The sequence below is a fragment of the Dendrobium catenatum genome, unplaced genomic scaffold (assembly GCF_001605985.2).
Source record: "Dendrobium catenatum unplaced genomic scaffold, ASM160598v2 fragScaff_scaffold_29, whole genome shotgun sequence".
NCBI classification, from domain to species: domain Eukaryota; kingdom Viridiplantae; phylum Streptophyta; class Magnoliopsida; order Asparagales; family Orchidaceae; genus Dendrobium; species Dendrobium catenatum.
Genome location: NW_021318491.1, coordinates 241,752 through 264,704, shown reverse-complemented (window position 1 = coordinate 264,704; position 22,953 = coordinate 241,752). Strand labels below are relative to the sequence as shown.

The following is a 22,953-nucleotide window of genomic DNA, read 5'->3' as shown; positions in this document are numbered from 1 at the left end:
TTGGGAATGAAATCATAGTACAAAGAGAAAGTGGCTAACAGCTTATGCAAACATTTCATAGGTAATCAACATTAGGTGAACTATTGACATAACTCTCCTCCTTACAAACTTGTTGTACTTTCCATCAAATAAATATGCATGCAAGATAGCATCCGAGATTGAATCTTTAGTAACTTCTATGACGAGTAGAAAATTGCTGAAGAAATGAACCATGAACAAAAAATCAGCTCAGCAAAATACCCCTAGAGGATTCTGCAATCTCAGAAAGTGTTAGGAGATACAACTTTGAATTCCAATTAGTCTTTAAGAAACTGAGGAATGAATTCAGATTTTCCTATCTCCCCCCTTAGCCAGAGTAGATTATTTTTCTTGGAATACCAAATCCTGTATGACTTTTCCTTCTCAAGTTGGTCTTTCAAATCAAAATTTCAACTTCTTCAGCTTCACTGTCACTGTAATCAGCCCAGCATTTTACAGATTTTTCAACAATTGCCGACTCTGAAGATTCTACTTCCACGGTTGTACCTTCAGGAACTGTATCTTTAGCTTCTGCATTTATCTCAGGTTCAACTTTATCGCCCTCTTTACCTTCTCCAGCCTTCTCACTCTCTTTTATTGAAGTATGGCTACTATGATCGTTTCCTTCAGGCAAAGCTTCATTATTTTCAGAAACGTCAGCAGTAACAGTTGGTGATGCTGCTAAACTGCCTGATGAAACTGAAGATTCCTGAGGAGAAACAGGGAGGCCATAAACAGAAGTTGGATAGCCATTAGGAAGCCATGGCTGGCCAGGTATGAATTCAGCAGCATCTGGATTCATAATCTTTGGACTAAAGCCAGTCCCATCAACAGCAATGGGCTCAATATTTGGAATAGTTAGCTTGTTTCTTGCACCTCGATGTCCTGCACGGTTGAAACCACCAGCAAGACGGGGACCATAAGGAATCCTTGTTGTAGCAGATTGATGAGGATGCTTACGAATCGGATTTGATGACAAAATTGGGGGCATAATGACTGGTGGAGGCAGGATTCCTCCATGCTCCTGTATGTTTGGAATTGAAGCTGAACCAAAAACCGGTATAGTAGATGGATTGAAAGGAGGTGCAGAGGCTGAAAGTTTCTTGCTTGTTTCTTTTGTTTGTTGATTTGTTTCCCCTTCCATCGGGGTAGCTTTCTCATTCTCCCCTCCACTGGATAGGTCAGAAGAATCATCTCCTTGCTCCGCAGCATTGTCTGCAGAGGCAGGAACATTTCTATCTGAGTAAGGTGGCTCATACCGAGCAGCCAAAGCTCCCTCATTTTCCTTCTCGGCAGAATCTTTATTAGCTATGGACAACTCTAATTCTTCCAAGACATTGTGACCAGCCTTGCAATTTTCTGTATCATTTCCAATTTCATTGGAGAGTTCAGTTTCAAATGAAGTCATCCTTGAATCACTCGAACCATCAAACTTCATAGACTCCATCATATCAGGACATGTAAATTGTGAATCCTCTACTGTAAATGATTTCATCTTGGCAATATCAATTTCTTCTGGAACCCCTTGCTCGTGAATTTTATTCGATTTAGTTTCGGATGCAGTTGGTGGAGTGGAATCTTTCTCAATTGCAGAGTGAATAATTTTATCTTCTTCAGTTTGCATTCCATTGGGAAGTAATTCCACATTGGTCACCTCCCTGCGTGCTTCACCGTTCTGTTCATTGTGATCCTCATCTCGTGATGATTTTTGTTCTGCAGACTTCATTATGGTTCCTGGAGAAGCTAATGCCACCTCCTTGTATGATAAGTTTTTCCTAGTGGACTGAACATTCGTTGAAATTGTTAATGGAACTGTCTTGGAAGCTATACTGGCGGTTGCAGGTTTGAAACCAAAGCTGGAAGTTTTTACTATCTTATCTGAAAAAGGACTCAGGGCATTAGTGGGACTAGTTTCATTGGGCGAGGTTCTTGGGGAAGGGAAGTTGGAGACTACTTTTCCCCTGTATCTACCAGTTTCTCCATTATTTATGGCATTTGTGTTCAGTCTAGCAAGGCTAGGTCTCCTTGAACTGGAAGGCTTACGGTTTGAGAAATTTCTCCCCTTGGGAACTGCTTCCTGCCATCCTTCTTCACAGGTTTCACCCTGCTCACTATCATCCCGCGGGCTTGATGTTATAGGAGCAATGGAAATATTGAGTTTCTCATCTTTAGATTCCATGGGCTGAGAAAGTGCATTATTCTCTTTATCACTAGAAATCTTCTTCGGTGGATAATCTATTTTTTTCTTTTCCTCCTTTATGTCTTCATCTTCGACTGTTTCCCATTGACTTTGTCCAAGCCTGCCCTTGATCTGTATTGTGAATATAGCGCATAAAAAATGCAGCTCAGATTGAGGGTTTAGCAAAATAGAATAGAATGGGAAAGTAAATACCTTTATCCGTGCTTGTTTCTTCTGAATTTCTCTTAGTTTAAGCTCTTCATCTGGGTTTATATAATCAAGAAGGTCTGAAACACTGTTGAATATTTCAAAGAACCAATAATCACGCACAAAATGTCAGGGATAAGTGGTTTTTGCGAAAGCTTCTATAACATAATACTCCTAGATGTAGAATACTTAAGAAAATGTTAAAAATAATCTATTTTACCTCAAATGACCTTTGCTAGCAATTGAAGCATCAGCCTTTGGAGTACCATTCCGTGCAGCATCCTGCTGTTCTTGTACCTTAGACTCGAAGTACTCAAGCCAAGCTGCAGCATCCTGTAAGGATTCATAAAGAAGTTCCTAGTGCTCTAGTTATTGAGAATAGCAAAGTAGAGAAATCAACAAGAAAGCTGATATTACTTGTGTGCGAAGATCTTCTGCTCCGAGCTTTGTCTGTAGTATTCGAAGGGTTGTCTGCTCATGCTGAACACTTAAAGTGTATGCTTCCATCAAGGACAAAGCAATAGCGATAGCATGATAACTGGCAGCAGTCTGTGCTACATATACATTTGACAAAGAATTAAGGTAATGTTACAAACCGACAATGATGAAAGGATATAAATGGAAGAAACCTGTATGTGATCCGCTCCTAGTAATCTTTGGTTGCACTTGAGGGCTTCATGCAGGTATCTGAGTGCCACATGAACGTTTCCCAGGCCTTCTTCCATCATTGCTACATTAATGTAGGTTGCTGCTGTGTTGGGATGCGAGGGGCCACAGGTGAGGTGCAGAAGATACAAGGCACGGTTGACATACCTAGCAAAATAAAGATTCTGATTACAGATTGTCTATTACTTGGGAAATGGGAACAAGTTGTAACTTGGGCAAATAGTAGATTGTATGCAAACTAAGTCATAGGCAATTAAATTCCACCAATATACAAGATTTTTTATCTGACAACGTAAAAATTTCCTAAGATTTTTTATCTGATCATCAGCTTGTGGTTGATGAGCAATCAAAATTTTAAGTTATATTCCCATTTTCTTCTAAATTTTTTTTCGAAAGTAACTTATGAATTTTACATCACAATCTGATACAACAGTTTTAGGGAAACATTTCAATTTAATCACTTCATTAATTAGAGTTTAGCAATTTAATGATTGGCACTTTCAGGACATGGTGTGAAAATATCGGTTCTTCAATAAATGATCTAGACAAAAATAGAATTATGAATTCTCACTGACTGTGTTAAGACAAAATACATACTAAAGGGTTTATATGGAATTGGTAAAAGAGTATATGACCATGCATTTTGTGTCATACTCAAAAAAATTGAAAAAGGCAATGTAAACAAGTTCTGAATTTTTATACCACATTTTTCACACCTCTAAAAATTAATTAGTAACATTTTATAAAATGCTATATTTTATTTTCATCATTTGGAAGCCTATATAAATTATTGTGTTAAAAAAATCATTTAACCAAAGATATTTAATAATACTATCCATAAGTTTAATTTAACTGTGCGTCCAACCAATCTACTGTTCATTCGAAGGGATTTCCACTTTAAACCGCATGCACGTACTGCTACTTTGCACGAAGAATTTTGATTGGTTAACTCATAAAAGGCTTAACAATACATATTTATATAAATGATGATATATAAATCCTCTTCCCATTCCATTTCCTATTCACGCAACTTTTCAGCCAAATCAAAAATAAAAAACAGAGAGCAACCGAAGGGAGAAGGAACAAATTAAAAAAAAAGGAAAAAAAAAAACTAGGCTTTTGTTGTAGAAATTTGATTTTTTGTTATTTCTTCAGCAAAACGATTTCAAATTTAAGTAGGGGTTATTTAAGGAAAATGTTTTATATTATTTTGACTTAAATTGAGTTATAATTTAGGAAAATTTTGTAAATTGAGAAATTTCATTTCATAGTTTGTTTATAAAAGAACAAGACTTTGATGTGATTGACTGATTGTAAGAGCAAGTTGATCCTGTGGAATACTCAAATTTTATTCAGAAATTCAATTGAAATAATTGAGTATAAATGTATATGTTTGATCGGTACATAAACTAAATGCATGGAGACGTTCTTTATATTAACATATTAAATTTATTAGCCAATTTCAATTTAGTATTTCTTTTTAATGTTCTAAGAAAAGAAAATGATATATGAAACAAGATGTTCAAAAATGAAATGTAATAGAATAAGATTAAAAAAGATCACATATATGAATATGTTGACAATATTATAGTCTGTACAAATAGGACGACAAAAGTGAGCTCATATAGGGTAAAAGGGTCCTCGACATGTAGCTTCTGCGCTTATGATAATGAATAAATTTACTCCCACATATATGATATATTCTAAAGCTGAAAGAAAAAAATTTATATTAAGTAATAAAAGGAATTAGGAAAAGATAAGCCTGTCATAATGAAACTGTATACATGTTTAATGGGGCATTGTCAATGTTTTACTCTGATATTCTGTTAAAAATTTTCTTTCCAATTAGATACTTCTCTTACTATTAAATTATACATTATAAAGGTATTTTCATTTTAAGGATTAAAGGTAACACACTAGACTAGTTCATGAGTATAATTGAATTTTTATGATATTGATTTTTGTACTAGAGTTGTTTATCTTAATGAATTTTTTAACTCGATATTACGCTGAATGTTATTTTAGATAAAGAGATGGACAAAGAAGAACCCAAATAAGGGTCATATTTTGATCGACTCCTCAATCTTTGGGTGTACTGTTTTGCTGTAAAATAAAACTTACTCATGTATATCTGTTATGAAAATTTGATGATATGCAAAAGAATCAAGACAGAAGCTCTGTAGTTAAATAAACAAAAATATATATAGAAATGCTTTTGCTAAAGTGAATTGGGTGAATATTTATAGTCCTTAAGAGTTAAAAAACTTTCATGTATAAAAATTTAGTTGTAAATGTATCTATTAACTTCATGTCGACCTAGAAGGGTTGCGTGCTGCATGACATTTTGTTTCCTACACTTAACGAACTAATAAGTCCAACATTATAAAATAATTCGTGCTACATGTCTTTTATAATTTGGCAAAAAATGTCTATCATCAATCATTGTAGTGATCTATCTCTCCCAAAATATCCAGCAAAGATTAGGATGTTTAAAGCCCATGGCAATTCAAATAAGCACCAAATGATGACTAGATTAAATGTTCAATTAAACTGATCCTTTTAATCTGCATCTAACAGGCATATTTACAAGCATATGTTTAGTCAAAGAAACTATAAGAATATATACTTTCAGGTCTTAGAACAAATATAACAATGGTTTGGCACTTAACATAACAAAATGCCATGATAAATGCGCTTATAATGAACAATCTGGTCCAAGAATTAAAATGAACTAAGACGTATTAGCACAAGCAAAGTTTTCATACTTCATTTGCCACCTTTTTCAATATTAGACATCAAGACGTAATTAACAACATTGAAAGTAAACTCACTTCAAAGCCAATTCTGTATGTTGAAGACGATAATAGAAAACTGCTAGATCTCCATAACTTTTCATTGTATCTGGATGATCAAGACCAAGTTCCCTTTCATTTATATCTAAAGCCTTCTGCTGATAGATCGTTGCCTGCTTGATATGCATATGAGATCAATCAATTACCTGAGACCGTAGAACAAAATGCTATAAATTCCCTTTAAAAACTAGATTATCCTACAAGATTATTGAAGTTCTACTGAGTTCCCCCTATTTTTATACACAATAAATCTTTATCTCAGTTTTTGAAAATTGGTGGCTAGATGGTTGTCAGCTTCAAATGAAAATGAGATCAATTACTTTGAAGCATAGCACACAGTACCGCAACGTTCTGAAGGACTGGTTATACAAGATGATAAAAGATGATTCAGAACAAAAAAACAAATAACCCTACTTTTTTTTACAAAAGATTAAAAATATAAGGAGAAAAAAAACAAAGAATATATAGATGGCCTTCATCAATAGTCATTAATCGTCTACTATTTTTTTACTAATTCCTTCAAATTAGTGACTCAGACTTAGATTAGTTTTGTTTTAATTTTCTATACTCCAAAATGGCAACATATGTGATAAAGAGCAAGGAACAGAAAATTCAATTAAGAAAAAAGGATAATTAGGCTTCCACATTTTTCGAACTGTTCAATATAAGCTAAAATTTATCTTATTTCCTGACTTACTATGTTTCATTTAGAATCATTCCGCAACATTCATACCCATTATTAAAGCATGCTATCACATGCCTTTTAATTTGCACATAAAAAGACTCATCATCATGCACTTGCTAACGGGAAATACTATCTCTAATAGCCACATTTTTGCTGCACTCAGGGAAGAGTTGCTATCGGAACCTATGGTAAACCTCACGGTCTATTTGTATTAAATTAAAAAATGGAATTTACTTGTCAATAGTCATAATTTACAAATGTCATTAAGATTTTCTTCAAATACACACCTGGTTGAAATCTCCAGTATGGTATAGGACTACTGCAAGAAGGCTATATGCTCCAGCTGTCATTCTATGGTAAGGACCACAGACTGCCACTAGTTTGGTAAGAGCCTAAGAGTTTACAGTATGTAGAGCATCAAGAATTAGATACTTAGGGGCAAATTTTCTGTGTGTGACAGCATAACAAAGAGCTCTAGATCAGTTATTTGCACCTTAGTACCATAGTTCACAGCATCCTCCAATTTCCCCTTGTCCAGGGAAGTTTTGGATGATTCCAAAAGAGTCCTTCCATCAGCAGAAGAGCATGTAACATGCTGCCAATAAGAAACGCCTGGAGTCAATCACCGTGATAGCTGTGATTGAAATCTAAATCTGTTAAGTAATAAAAGTTTCTTACTTTGTAAACAGGTACCATGCTGATGATATCTGATTTCTTGAAAGGATCCACCGCATCCATATCATAGTCTCTAGGAACTAGCTCAAGCCCAACCTGAATGACAGAGCTAGTATTACAGACTCACTTTTGAGAAAATGTACACAAATCAAAACTGTATATTTCAAGACAATCATCACCTTGTGGCAAAGACTGCGGAGTAAAGAAAACTTCCTCAAGTCTTTCCAACTTTCCTCCTTCCATCTCCAGCCAAACCTCTTGTAAAGGAAAATTTCTATCCACTTCTGCTTAAGGTGATGATCAGAAGCTATGTTAGGATCCACATCCTCAGATGGTAAGGTACCCAATAGAACATTCAAACATGATGCAATCGATGCCGCCAAATCATCTACATCACTAACTGCTGCAACAACTGCTTGCAGCATATGTTTAAATGCTCGGACTACCATCTCATGCATGCATAGAGATCGAACATGAGAAAGCTTGTCAGCTAACTCAACCTGTAAAGAGTTAAAGGCAAATGAAACTTTGTTATTATGTGCAGTTCAAATTGAAGTATATGCATTAGTTTCACAAAAATCAAGAATTTGAACTGGAATTAATCCATCTCCAGCATTATAAGTTTATCACAACTAGAGGATTTAAATTATACCACACGGCCCAGTGAACGCATCTGCAGGCCCCTTGTATGCATAAAATCCGTTAAAGTCCTCCCATCAACAGGTGAAAGTTCAAGTGAGCCAAAATCAGCTACCTGAGAATAGCATACAATGTTATAGTAGTATGAACTATAAATCAATACATAGAAAACATTAAGTGAAAAGGCGGACAATCCATGCGTACCAATTTTGGCAAGGCAGAATCTTCGTAGTACTTCTGTGCCAGCTCAATTAACTCTTCAGGTGACTGCCAAATAGCATAAAATGGGGCAACATTACTATCATGTATAGTTGCAGAACAAAGTAAATAAAAAGTAAAGTCTCGGTGATTACTACATTTGTTTATATTGGCAACAATGCACACTGCATACTGGAAGACCACACAGTTAATTGTTAGTCGAATTGTGCATTTGAGGATGATAGTTAAATCATTACCAAACACAGCGACATTAGCAGTATCTGCCACTACTAATCCTATTCAAGAGTCTCTCACAAAGTTAAAATTCTGATTTCCAGCTATATAGTGATCAGTGAGATAATTGAAAATTGTGAAACAACAATACTTCATTACATAATGAAGGCAAAATTTAGACTGATTTTTTTAGACATGTCACCCTAATCATCATTAGCCTAGGCCCTTTACCCAACTTCTTAAGCTTAGTTTTATGAATCCTACAGCACTCATTCTTGTAACACGTTAGTTCTCTTCTAAACGTATCAAATCCTAAATCTACTAAATCATTGTTGCTAATATAAATTGGATGGTGTGACTTCGAATCTAGAAGAGAAAAATCTTTCTTTTTTTTTTTAGAAATTTCACAATCCGTGGGACCCAAGCGGGCCTCTCATCATGTAATTCATGTTTTCTAACTATATCAACCATAAGATAATAATCCACCTCTACAATCCTTCAAAACTCATTCTCCCTTTTTTGATTCCCATTAATTCTATTATAATTGTGTTCTTAATTTTAGGACTAATAATTAATATTATTTAGCACCTATAAATATGTATCTTATCTATAGTTTGAGTAAAATAAGATTCAAATTTTCTCCTCTATTATTGGTCTTTTATTTTATTAGTTTGTTTGAGGAGAGGGGGCACAGGTAGGAAAGCTGAATGCGCAGAAGCATATCGAACACAGTTATTGGAAGGAAGCAGAATCAAAACCTTAACATGGAGACCAGTATTAGATTCTTTCAGCCGCAAGAATGCAGCCTCCGGAAGCAATTTCATCAATATCCCTTCCTGCTCTTGCTGAATACAATCATCCAGCATTTGGTGTTTGCTAGCATCAACGAAGCCGTCCTTGGATGGATCAATTATTCCAGCCCTTTCTTCAAGTTTTTTCTTTATTTCTTTCAATTGTTTCCCAAGGCCTTTTATAGTTGGCTCGACTTTAGTGACCTCACTATTTTTAGGCTGGCTTTTCCCTGTATCTTGCTGCAAATGCTGCACCCAGCATTGACCAAGTTCCCACCTGATTGATTTTCTATGTGATTGATCATCTTTTTCCAACTTTGCCAGACTGATTGATAATAACTTTCGTACCAAAGATCTTGAAGACTGTGAACTACCGTTTTCAGAAAACTGAGAACAAAGGGCTCCGTTGCTCAACTGAGCAGATGACTTGTGCAACTGCATTCTCAAGCTGAAAGAAAACCAGGAAAATTTTCATCACCAAATATTTCTCCAATGGTTAAAAATCAGTGAATAAATATTAGGCAGCTTAAGATGACATCATTGTTAAAAATGCTCAATATAGGCATACAAAGCAAACTTGAAAATCTATAAACATAGTGAAAATGCTCACTCTTTTGAATTCTCAAAAGTTACCTATTGACATTTAGAGCATTACTGCCTCCCTCCGGTTGGTCTGCAATAACAAAGTCCTGTTGAGTTCTGGTACCAGGTTCAACTGGAACTTCAACAACAGCAGTATATCCACAATGTCTAACAACAACTACACCTAAAGTAGCAGTGTCCTGCAATGCATATGATAATTCAGTATTCATCAAGTAAATGCAGACAAAGAAATGGTACTGCAGCTGCTTACATGAACGATTACACTCTCATCAGCTGTAATTCCTTTGAGTAAGTTCCTTATGGCAACTTCCTTGGAAGACATTCCGGAGGTCTGACTTCCATCAAATTTTACATCTAATTTAGCACTGGCATCAGCTGCATCTCGTCTAACTGTAATATTCATATCCCCGATTTGTTCCTCATGCAAAATTGCGTCAGGGTCATTTTGCATTTCATTTGAGTGTTTATGACCAAAAACAAGATCCTGAATAGAGCCAACAGCTTTGAGGACTGCAACGTCGGTAAATAGGCTATGCAGGAGAAAGGCCTTCCTATCTCGGATTTGTCTCTCCTCAGCTGTTTTGCAAGGCATGGAAACAAGGATTGAAAATTCCCTTGCCCATTTCCTATGGTCTTGTTTCCCATCTCTTCCTTGACCACCACCACTTCCACCCCAAGTTTCATCCTCTGTAGGAAGAAGAGGAAAAACTGCAGGAGAATCTGCAACAACAGGAGGGACCACCCATGTGTTTGCTCGGAACCCATATGGAAGATTACCAAACTGCAGCAATGAAACGGGTTGAAAGTGACCAAAAAAACTTTTCAGTTCAATTATTTTACTAAAACTATTCAAGTCACGAGAATTTAATTAACATGGCTACATTAGAGAAGAATGGAATGATTATGATTTGCTGGGACAAGAGAAGGTACTTGAGGTTTCTATACTTTATAGCAAGTGTTCTAATATTCTATGTAAAATTTAATTCCAATGAGACTGGTACCCCAAAATCAGTAATTAGGAAGACGTCCAAAATGAAACATGATTTTAGGGCACATCTTAAAAAACTATGATTCTCAAGAGCAGTTTCTTCCACGATCCTTTCAAAAGAGACTCCAGCTTGTGAGTCAGGCTTTTGCTAGGTCATAATATAAAGAGATTCCCAAATTACTCTTCCAGTTCTATCCAGGCAAAGTTTGATACATCGAATATAATGCAACTCCAGCTCAACAGAATGTCTGGATAATACCTGGAAGGATTGGAAGGGGTAGTTCTTAAGGATTAGATCCTTCTGTAGTAGGAGGACAATATCACAAAGGAAATCATCAGTTACAATTACATGCTTTCCTTTTGGAACCAAATCTTAGGTTATTCAAAGATGAATGGATTTTTCCCCTTGCCCAATTCGTCTTGAATGGAATATTGTTGGAAAATGTCATTGATCATACAAATCTAATTAGAAATGTAATGAAGATAATGCGCTTTATAATATAAACTTTCTTTCAAGGGAAGTAAAGGGGCTGGCCATTATCACGAAAAGATTTTATTCTAAACTTCAAATGGAAAGAACTTTCCAACTAAAGGAATGATGGACTTGTATCGAATTATATGTGAAAATTAATATAAGATATGTTGTCATACAACAAAGTGGAACAGCTATTCTAATGGAAAATACTTCTGAGACCAAAATAGTGAAATCATTCCAAGAATATGAATGTTCGACTTGTCATGTTCAGGGAAGGATGGGGGAACATAGTTTCCATACAGATGCTCTAGTCCTTTCAAGTATATAAAAGGAAAGTGAGCTTCAAAAAATTATCAGGATGGACCTCTTTGATCTTAGTATGAGTTACCTGTAAAAGCCCACAATAATAATTTCAATGAAAATTTTCAAGGCCTATCTTTCTAAACAAATTAAAAATTGTAAAAAAGCAATCTTCTAAACATGACTAATCCTTCAATTAGTATATGCAACAGCAGAAATTCACCTTATTGTGCTCCACGAAAGCTTTCATGAGAGACTTGTAAGCCTGCAAGTGCACATAATTCTCCCTGAATCCAAACCGTTCGCAGTAATATTAAATGAAATAAGAGGTTAGAAAATAAATATTTCACTCACTCCATCGAAGGATCTGCTGATCTGCAGCAACAATCCCACTAAAGAATGGCTAGTTAGAGCCCTTTTCCCTGCCGGATAGAAACCATTTCGACAAGCAACTATTGTCACCAGCTTCCCATTGCAAAATCTCACCTATTCATGGTCACATATGCAGGAATCAATAACACACAAAAAAAGTATCTTTTCTTGAGCAACACTCGTCAAATTATCATTTAAAAAAAATTATTTCAGCATGAAACCCACATCGATCTGGAAGAAGTCATCTACTCTCTTATCGTCCACAAATGGCCGCACCGACCTTCTGATGTCTGCAAGCAATTAGAAAACCCCAGTTCCAGAATCCACTTGTTATCTCATTCCACCAAAAGTTCACCTTTTACATGCCTACCCGGTTTCACATATTGAAGCTCGAAAAATAACGATAACAAAAAAAAGTGTAAGAGAGAAACTGGAGAAACTAACATTGGAGCGGCGGTGTGATGTGGGAGAAGGAAAAGAAGCTGTAGAAGTTGCCAAGCTTGGGCGGAGGGTAGATGGGAGCTTCTTCCTTCTTATTCGCTCCAGAAGCACCGACGGCAGGGGCAAGGGATCCGGATTTATCGCTTCCTCGTTGGGTCTTTAGAATGGATTCTGATGTGTCGGCCGGGAGGGCGTCGCGCTCCTTTGATACGCCACCGCTAGACGGTGCACCGGACGTCGGCGAATTTGCGTCGGGGTGCGTAGAGGCTCCAGCATTCTTCGCCGGAGCATGGCTAAAGGCGGTGGTGCAAGCGATGATATCCAAGAGGCGGCGGATATGAGCGACGGCGAGCTCCTCCGTGTACTCCTCTGGTGGAAGTATGGGAATTTGAGGTAAAAAGTAAAAACCATAAGAAGGTTGATTGATCGATGGCGGAAAATGTTGAAATAAATTTTACTATCAATAATATATATATAAATTCTACAGCTATATTATTGACAGAAAATTTTCTCCATGATCGAACTATGCCGATGCCGATGCAGACTAATTAAAACCATTTAATAGAGAAGAGGAACGAACTAATTTACTGAGCAGGATACCTCAATTTGATTTACTTAAGTAGTGCCCAAACAATTACAAAATATTACTTTTATTTCAACTTTTAATCTAATTAAGACAAATTCACACATGTATCACATAAACAAACTTCAAATATGAGACCTCTCAATTACGAACAACCGTCTCTGGCCTCCTCTAAATGCTAGAAGCCAAACTTCCATCTCTTCTCATTCCCACCATTCGTTTTGCACGAAATCTAGAGCACAGCTTTCTATGCTCCTCCATTGACAAGTTGGTCCTCCTCCTAGCCCTCCAGATCACAATAATAAAATAAGTCGAGCAAAAATATGATCACCAAATGAACTCTCATACTTCTTTTTTTAAATGAACTCTCGCACTTGTTCTTCATTTCATTAGATATTTCGTCTACTTCTCCACTGGCTCACTCATGTTCGTTCCGACCCAGAGTTTCTTTTCTACTTATAGGACCTCCCACCTAAACGTATTCCATTGTCCTTACATGATTAGTAAAGGATATATGAATAGAGAGAGCTAACAGCTCTTACATTCGAGTAATTATTGTGTTCGGACATCAAACGCGTCCAGAGACCATAATCACGCGCCACGTCACCTGGAGCTCGGTACTGAGTGAACGAGCGGAGAGGAAGAAGAGGAAACAGAGAACGAAAAAGTAAAGAAAAAGAAAAATCTTTATTATTGCATATCAGACTTGTACAGGGCATGAGTATAAATAGATACAAGGCAGGTAAATAACTAAGCTAATTACAGAAAAACCAGATGACATGTTAGACGTCCTAATTGTGAGAGCCAGTTGTCCATGTTTTCCTTCCACGAACGTCCAGGACGAAGTTGGATCGTCCTGGGACATGCGGTACAGGTTTGTATAGGAATTTCTGTCTAGGAGGTTCGTCCCAGGACGAAGTTGGGTTCATCGAGACGAAATTTGTCCATAGGGCAAGCCGTCCAAGAACGAAAACTGTTCACATCTGAACGAAATTCGTCCAGTGGGCAAATCGTCCCGGGACAACTTTGGATTGTCCAGGACGATCTGCATGCATATATAATGGTTGAGATCTTTTTGAAGAGAGAGAAAGCCTAGGAGAGAGAAAATTGAAGGAAAAAAGGAATAAAAGTGATTTTTGGACGACTTCAGTCCGTTTTCGTCCGTCATTGTAGTTGGAAAAGTTGACCGACTCGAGGTAAGGCACATTCCGCCTTTCTCAATTTTCAGAAACGGTAATTTTGACGACTTTTCTGTCTCGAATTTTATTTCCGTTAGTGAATATTTTGTTTCGTTTCGCATTGATGAACTTTTTACCGCGTAACTTTTGGTATGTTTCTGAGATGATATCTGTGCACGTTTTGAGTATTTTCTGTAAGATTTTCACCGGTTATTTTGAATTCTGCGGTGTTTTAATCGAACTACGAATTATCTGGATGTTGAAAAATGTTGCTTCAGTACAATGAAAGCCTTACAATGCTGCTTTGCATTATCTGTGGTAATTTGGTATATTTCTGAATCTGTGAATTTTGTGTAAATTCCGTATACTGCCGTTATGCCGCTGACGAATTTTCTGACGAAATCTGATTTTCTGAAATGAATGCTTTGATGTGCTGTGATATCAGAAGGGAGTTATAAGGGGTCCTTTGAGATTCTGTCTGTGTTAATAAAATCTGAAAAAAAAAAAACAAGTTATGTTCTGAAAATTCTGTATATCTGTTATGTTCTAGTGCTATAAACACAAAGAGAAGCATAAAGGGCCAGAATCTGTTGAGATTCTGTCTCTATCACGGAATGGAGGCATAAGGGGTCAGAATCCGTTGATATTCTGTTTGGGTCATGGATATCTGATTCTGATGTGTGAAATGTGATTTTATCTGATTTAAAATATGTTCTGTACACTTCTGTTTGTTCTGTATGATTCTGTCTGTTCTGTAAAACTGACTTGATTATTCTGTTATGTATGATGAATTCAATTATTATGTTATGTTCAGTGGTTTGATTTATGTTTGATCAAGTATCTGTTCTGTCTGTTCTACGATTTCTGTACGATTATCTAATTTCTTTACGGCTACTATTCGGATGTATTTTTTGTTGTGAATTTCTGGAGATTTTGATTGGCGATTGTAGTCTTGCTGAGCTGTTAGCTCATCCTTGTTTCTACGTGGTTTTCAGGTTCTGGGAAAGGGAATGAAGTCTTGGACTAGCAATTCTGTGTCTGATCTCATATTAGGTATTTTGTACTTTTGATTTTTGTACAGTCATGACTTTTCTGTTCTGTTCTTTCTATCTGTAGCCATGCACTATATTGTACATGATTATTTTGTTGAAAGGAGAAAATGATAGATGAATTGTTCTGTATAGTTGGATGTTTATAGTAGCTCTGTGTTTTCTGTTCTATATGTCTGAAATTTGGAAGAAAGTCTGAAGCAAATTCCAAAACTAGATCCTGGATTTTCAACATTTGTCGGGGCCCAACGCGAAGGGATTCGTTCCGGTCGGGTTGGGTCGTGACACTAATAGGCCCCCTCAAACTGATCATTCAGTAGCTGAATGGTCAGTTTGTTGCGGAGTTTTTGAAAGTGAGCAATGGGTACTGGTTTGATGAGAATATATGCGATTTGATCGGAAGAGCTGATGTGCTGTAAAGTGAGCGATCTGGCGGTGATATCTTATCTGATGAAATGATAATCAATTTCAATGTGTTTAGTCAGTGCGTGAAAAACTGGATTCTTGGCTAGAGCAATTGTCGAGGTGTTGTCACAGTAAATTATAGTGGGATCTGTTTGGGGAATTTTGAATTCATTTACCAGCCGGCGAAGCCATAATAGATCGGAGGTGGTGGCGGAGAGCGAATGATATTCGGCTTCAGTGGAGGACTTGGCAACTGTTGTTTGCTTCTTTACCGACCAGGAGATCATGGTTTTGCCAAGAAAGGTGCAGAATCTAGATACAGATTTCTGGTCAACTGTATCTGATGCCCAATTGGTATCGGCATAGGTGCGTAGCTGAAGATTTACAGGATCAATGGGTAACCCGAAGTGTAATGTGCCTTTAACGTAGTGAAGAATACGTTTTAGATCTTGATAATGACCAACTGTTGGAGCGTGCATATATTGGCATATTCGATTTGTAGCAAATGCGATGTCCGGACGAGTTATGGATAGGTATTGAAAAGAGCCTGCAAGCTGGCGATACATATGCGGGTCGTGAAAAGCTTGATCTGCCTCATATGTTGTAGGAGATTTCAAGGCGATCGGTGTAGGAGCAGAGCTACAGTCAGCTAGTTCCGAACTTTGTAGTAGTTGAAGAGCATAGTGGCGTTGATGTAGGAAGTAACTCGTGGAACTTTTGAGAATCTGAATGCCGAGAAACAACGATACGTTCCCGAGCTACTTGAGTGCGAAGTGAGATTGCAATTGTTGGAGAAGAAGGTCGAGAGTCTGTTGATCATTGTCTGTAATTAAAATATCATCTAAGTAAGTGAGAAAATAAAGTTGAATGTGATTTCGACTAAAGATAAGGAGAGAGGGGTTAGAACGACTAAACCAGAATCTAAAATTTTGAAGAAAGTCCGTGAGTTTCTGAAACCATTGGCGAGGAGCTTGTTTAAGGCCATAGAGTGATTTGTGTAGTTTGCAGACATGGTGAGGAAATTGAGAATCGATAATAAATCCTAGAGGTTGTCGCATGTATACGGTGTCGTGCAGGTCACCGTGGAGGAATGTGTTCGACATATCTAATTTAAGAACCGGACACTGACGATGTATAGCAAGAGTTAGAAGAATTCTGATGGTGGGCATTTTAGCCACGGGGCTGAAGGTCTCGGTATAGTTGACGCCAAATTTTTGAGTAAATCCTTGAGCGACCAATCGAGCTTTGTGGAGATCCAGTTGGCCGTTAGGTAGAGTTTTTGTTTTGTAAGTCCAGCGGCAGCCAAGAATTGGTGTATTCTCAGGCTTGGGGACGAGAGACCAAGTGCGTTGTTTTTTGTAGTACACGGAATTCATCAGACATAGCGTCACGCCGGTGTTGTGATTTTGAGGCTTGAGAATAAGTGAGTGAGGTAGATGGATCGGAGATGGTGGCACCAAGAAAAAATATTTGTTTGGGCTTGCGGATGTCAGACTTGGCACGGGTCTGCATATGATGGACAGGTTGACTAGGAAGCGGTGGTGATAGAATTACTGGAGGAGAATGTACCGCAGAGATGGAAATATCAGCTTGAGAAGTGCTGGAGGAGAGGTTAGATGTAGCAGAAGATGAATGAGGCACGGTTGTGTTACGAATGGTGTAGGTGGGTGTTAGAAGAAGTGGTGAAATAGAAGATATTGGTGTGGATGATGAAGTGGATTTAGTGCTATAGGGAAAGATGTCTTCTTGAAAAGTGACATGCGTGGAGATTTGAATCTTGTTGGAGATGAGATTTAGACATCGATAGCGTTTGTATTGAGAGGAGTACCCGAGGAATATGCACGGTTGAGAGCGAGGGGATAATTTGTCGGAAACGTAAGGTCGAAGCCAAGGGAAGCATAAGCAACCGAAAAGTGCGAAGGTGGGTATACGCTGGAGGGGTACCGGGAAGCCGGGTGTAGGGAATTTGATAAGAGATGGCTGATGCCAGTAGTCTATTAATGAGATAGTTTGCAGTAGACAGTGCTTCGGCCCATAACATTTTCGGTAGCTGAGAGGCCACAAGAAGGGTACGTGTGAGTTCAAGAAGGTGTTGGTGCTTCCGTTCTGCTAGGCCGTTTTGTTCTGGGGTATGCGGACAACTGAGTTGATGTAAGATGCATTGAGATTGTAGGTAGGATTGAAACTACGTGCTAGTAAACTCACCCCCACCATCGGAGCGAAAACTTTTTAGAGTTTTGTGAAATTGATTTCTTACTAAGGAGCAGAACTGAGTGAATTTTGAGAACGTTTTGCTTTTTGAATGCATGAGGTAGAGCCATGTGAATCGCGTGAAGTCATCGATAAAGATTGCATAGTAGGAGTAGCCGTTTAATGACTGTTCCGGAGCAGGCCCCCACACATCAGAATGAATAAGATCAAATTCATGAGGAGAATTCGTCATACTTTTATTAAATGATAGATTATGACTTTTAGCCATATTACAAGAAGTACAAGACAGTTTGGTATTTAAAGAAGCTAGATTAGGTAAGTGGTGCTGAAGCTGCGAAAGAATATGAATTGGCGGGTGATCGAGACGGGCATGCCAGAGATGAGTAGAAGAGGTTGTGACATTGAGAGCTTGCGGTTGAGTGAGAGATGCGAGCTGCAGTTTGTACAGTCCATCAGATAGACGACCAAGAAGAAGAGGACGGCGGTCCTGAATATCCTCAATAACAAACCCATTAGCATTAAAGCGAATGGAAACTTGATTATCAGAAGTTAGTTTAGCAATTGAGATAAGATTATGTGTGAGGGCTGGAACATGTAAAAGATTGTCTAAATGAAGCTTACGAGCGGAGTCGGGTAACGGAAGGATCCCCTGATCGGAGTTCTGGATTGGCAAGGATGCCCCATTGGCAACAGAAATGGTGTCTTGGCCTTGATAGGCGGAGCCGTGTTGAAATTGGATAAATCATTAGTGAGATGCGTAGAGGCTCCCGAGTCAAGAACCCAGTCACGGGTTGAGGTGTTGGTCTGTTGAGTGAGAAGAGCACGCTGAGAAGATGAAGTGGTTGGGGAGTATTTTAGATTGCACCGATGCCAGTAATTTATGGCAAGGTGACCGAGTTTCCCACAAATCTGGCATATGGGACGATCGGTAGGAACAAAACCAGAGGGCGGTCGACCAGTGATGTTGGACTGGGTGCGAGTGTAGTTGTTTCGGTTCTTGGACTGACGATAAGAACCTTTACCTCGATCAGAGTTGGAGCGATTTGCGTACAGAGCGGTGGAGTCAGAATGAACGAGAGCTGTCCGGTGAGATTTTTGTTGTAAAGTTATTTCTTCGCTGCAAAGAAGAGAATACAAGGTGTCGAGGTCGATTGGAGTGAGAGACGTGCGAATCGCAGTCTTGAATAAATTGTAAGATAAGGGAAGGCTGTTCAAGATATAGAGGAGGATATCATCGGTATCTATGGTAGAACCCGAGGCAACGATGTTGTCTACTATAGTTTTGATTTTCATGAGGTAATCTTGCATAGAAGAGTTTTGCATTTGGATGTTGTGGAGCTCGTTCTTGAGTTGGATGGCTCGAGAACGGTTTGAAGGTTGCAGTCTTCATTCAAGAATGGTCCAGATTTCATGTGCGGTATGAGAGTGGAGAACGTATGTAAGATGACAGAGGAAATGGTAGAATAAAGTGTAGAAATCAGATTACGATCGATCAACTTCCATTTAAAGTGATTGGAGTTGTTTGATTCGGGCGGGCAATGAGAATCACCAGTGAGATGTCCGGCGAAGCCGTTCACCGAGAAATGCTGGAGAAGTTATATTCGCCAGATTGGGTACGTAGTTGTCGGCGGACAAGGGTGTGGGAACCAAGTTCTTGAGATTGGATATCAAGAACTTAAGCGGTGCGGGAATAGTGAAATCGGAAGTGTTACCGGAGGTGGTGAAGGAGGAGGGGGAGGCTGGAAGAGAAGCGTCTGATTCTTGATCAGCCATGGACGGAGCCTTGCTCTGATACCATGAACGAACGGAGAGGAAGAAGAGGAAACAGAGAACGAAAACGTAAAGAAGAAGAAAATTCTCTATTATTGCATATCAAACTTGTACAGGGCATGATATAAATAGATACAAGGCAGGTAAGGAACTAAGCTAATTACAGAAAAATCAGATGACATGTTAGACGTCCTAATACCGAGCACTCGGTATTGCTCGGTTTACATCCAGATTTTTGATTTCTTGTCCGGACATAATAATTTTTCCTTACATTCACACCTTTTCTCATCACCAATGCAACTAAAATTCTATTTATGCAAACCAAGCGTTTATGCATCCATGACTACTTCAACAGCACAGTCAAAGATTGTACATTCTCTGCATATAGCTACAGTGTCATTGGGGGTTAGAGGAGTTTAAACTTCTTTCCCTCTATTTGCTTCTTCTTCTATTATCCTCAATGCAAATGATGATCGATAATACAAATTTTATTTTTGAATGATAAAAGTTATCATTTTTATGATATACCAAATTAAAGAAAACGACTCTATAAAATGGTAATTAATTGCATGAAAGTTTTATTAAATATTAAAAAATAATCAATTTAAAATTTAATATTTGAAATTAAATTAATGATTAAAGTGACAAACTTTCATGTCAAATGTAGAATATTTAACATTAAATACAATATTAATTTAAACATTTTAATTGTTAAATTAGAAGATCGATTGCTTTCAATTTATTTTTTATATTAATTAAGTTTAGAAAAGGTTAATACATATTTTTAATATGACAAGTAATTAAAATAGATTGGATATATTAAATAAATTTAATTAAAAATTTTTGTTAGGACATCCTAATAAAAAAATAGTAAATTAAAAATAGATGTTGTAAAATATATGATAGAATAATAAAGTTTTTATGATATTTATTTATAATATAATAATAATAATAATAAACATATGATAAAATTAACACATGATAAGTTTTTAAGCCCGTTTAAATAAATAAAAAATATAAAATAAATATGAGAGCCCATTTAAAAAATGAAGCTTTCTCGGCTTTAAGTTATAAATTTTATCTTTTTTATTTAAATAATTCTGCATAAAAATAAAAAAGAGAGGAATTGAGCTTTATTCAATTAAAAAATAATAATCTTAATTTTCTTAAAATTATTTAAAATAATAACTATAAAACTTAAAAATCTAAGCAACAACCGCGCGATCCACGGGAGTTCATTTAATGAACGGTCAAGATCCGAATTGAATTACCTTCGACGATGGTGAGGTGGCACGGTTTCAGCAAGGGGATCTCGACCGTGTCCTTGAGCCGCGGGCCCCGCACCTAGTTAGAATCACCTTCCGTCATCCCAACGGCATGACTTTCATAGTTAATTTTCTCAGGGAGGGAGTTGGTGGTCATCTTACCTCGTGAGCGAGGGAGTAGCAAGTCACATGGCAAGCGTCCACGTGTACGGCCAGAAGCTTTCGCACATCGAGAATTCTGTCCGTAGATATCCCCTTCAAAGAAACATCCAACAACCAGCATCGATTAGCTATTGTGCTACTATAAATAATATTTAAGAAAAAAGATAATCAAATTGAAGAGTTTAAAAATAATTAAAATTTAATTGAAGATGAATGAAATATATCAAATTTTAATTTATACTATTATAAATAATATTAAAATACAATTATCAAGATATTATGATTAAAATTAAAATAACTAAATTTATTTTAAAATGATTATAATATATAACTAATTATACTTACCTAAAAATAAATCTAAAATTTGGCCATAATATCTTCCTTTTATGTCGTCACCTTCATACCTTCCAAATTTTTTTTAAAAAAAAATCTTGATGTTTTGACATTAATAACAGACAGAGAAAAAGAGAAAAAACTTATAACCTTGAAATTGTTATTTCATCAATATTTTATGCAAATTCAGTGTGCTTAATAATAAACCATACTACCTTAGTCGTATTCTCGTTTAAAATTAGCATTTATGACGAGAAAAAGGAACATTTTTTTTCCAATATTCAACCAGAATAATTCTAAAAATCATTATATTAACTTGGAGGAAAAAAAAAAAAAAGAGCATTCCGTAATCAATTAAATAAAATTTATATTACGCAATTCTGATCGAGTTTAAATGAGAACATTCAAACTTTATCTTCCCTTCCATAATACTAATAGTCTGAGGCTATCACTGACCCAAATTTCATCATCGCTATCGCTATCGCTACTGAGTTTTATAGGTGGAGGCAGGTGCAGAGAAATCTGCTAGTCGGTGGAAAAAGAGGGAGGGAAACGGAGGCGAGAGGTACCTTGAGCGTCAGGTGAGAGAAGTCTGGCGCCTGGACGGTAATGTCGACGATGGTGGGGAGAACTGCGAATTGGGTGCGCAGAAATTAAGGAAAACAAATGAGAGAAGATATGCGGAACTAAAACAGAGAGCAATAATAGGCGCCGATAAAAGAAAAACCTTTTTCTTCTTTCTTCTTCTTCTCGCCCTTAGCCTTATGGGGCTTGGCCTTCCCAGCTTTGGGCGCCATGAAAAATTGCTTCTTTTACCTTCCTGCTTGGTGGTCAGCAAATACGTAGATGGGAATGGCAATGGGAAGAAGAGAGAACTGAGAAGTTCACATATGGGGATTGGAAGAGGGAGGAGAGGGCAGATGATAAGAGAAGAGGATAGAAGATAAGGTTTTATGGGGTCTTCTGCGTTTTAGGTGTTTAGAATTCAGAGGGGGCGTGTGGGGGGGGAGTGGAGAAGAGAGAGAAAGAGGAACAAAATGAGAAGATAAATTTAGGCCTCTCATTTTATGGCTTTGAGATTTCGGCCTATCACTAATATCCCTTTGGGGGAAAAAAATAATGCATTAGGTACTTTAGTTCAAAAATGTATTATTAGATTTAGGAGGATGGGATATTTGGTTGAATTATAAAATTTTTATTTAGAAATTAAGTATCAGAATTTTCAACTCAAAATTCTTATTTATCTTGCGATAATATTTGATTATTTCTCTTTTTTTTTTATTAAATATCGTACTGTTTTAAATAAATATATCAAATGTAGTTAATTGTTTGATAATTAAAAATTGCGGATGAGTTTGGTGAACGAGTTTAGGGCATCTCCAATGGATCTGCAAACGATTGTTTGCCGTGCTTGACATCGCTCCAGTGGAGCGCTATTTTCTACGGCAAACGGTCGCCGATGAACAGTGCGACGCCATATTTGGCGTCGCACTGTTCACCCGCCATTTGCCTTTTTTTTAATTTGAAATTAAGTTTAAAATAATAAATTAGAATTTTTTGTTTTAAATTTTTTGTTCACCCGCCACTTAATTATTAATTTTAAAATTAAAAATTAGAATTTTTTTATTAATTAAAATAATAAATTAGAAATATCTTATTTTTAGTAATCTAAAT

General features: G+C 37.0%; 1 protein-coding gene across 1 annotated transcript; it reads right to left on the bottom strand.

Annotated features, from left to right (window-relative positions):
* Positions 1-53: 53 nt before the first annotated feature.
* Positions 54-22,293, bottom strand: LOC110092425 (protein TSS). Its single transcript, XM_020816968.2, has 23 exons — positions 22,007-22,293; positions 21,849-21,910; positions 20,947-21,039; positions 20,791-20,863; positions 12,327-12,692; positions 12,108-12,172; positions 11,865-11,996; positions 11,734-11,775; positions 9,998-10,528; positions 9,778-9,926; positions 9,112-9,592; positions 8,126-8,188; positions 7,935-8,036; positions 7,462-7,782; positions 7,286-7,378; positions 7,101-7,202; positions 6,895-6,999; positions 5,902-6,035; positions 3,034-3,217; positions 2,822-2,953; positions 2,625-2,737; positions 2,411-2,492; positions 54-2,329 (listed from the first exon to the last, which is right to left on the bottom strand). Exons 1-23 carry the CDS (start codon positions 22,074-22,076, stop codon positions 416-418), a joined length of 5,409 nt encoding a protein of 1,802 aa, XP_020672627.1. The 5' UTR covers positions 22,077-22,293; the 3' UTR covers positions 54-415.
* Positions 22,294-22,953: the final 660 nt, after the last annotated feature.

Bases quoted from the DNA above. Each gene is read 5' to 3' on its own strand.
- LOC110092425 (XM_020816968.2), bottom strand. From the start codon at position 22,076: ATGGCGCCCAAAGCTGGGAAGGCCAAGCCCCATAAGGCTAAGGGCGAG. The intron at 12,173-12,326 runs GTTAGTTTCTCC...AATTGCTTGCAG, and splicing joins CATCACACCGCCGCTCCAAT to ACATCAGAAGGTCGGTGCGG. The intron at 11,776-11,864 runs GTGAGTGAAATA...GTGCACTTGCAG, and splicing joins TCAGCAGATCCTTCGATGGA to GCTTACAAGTCTCTCATGAA.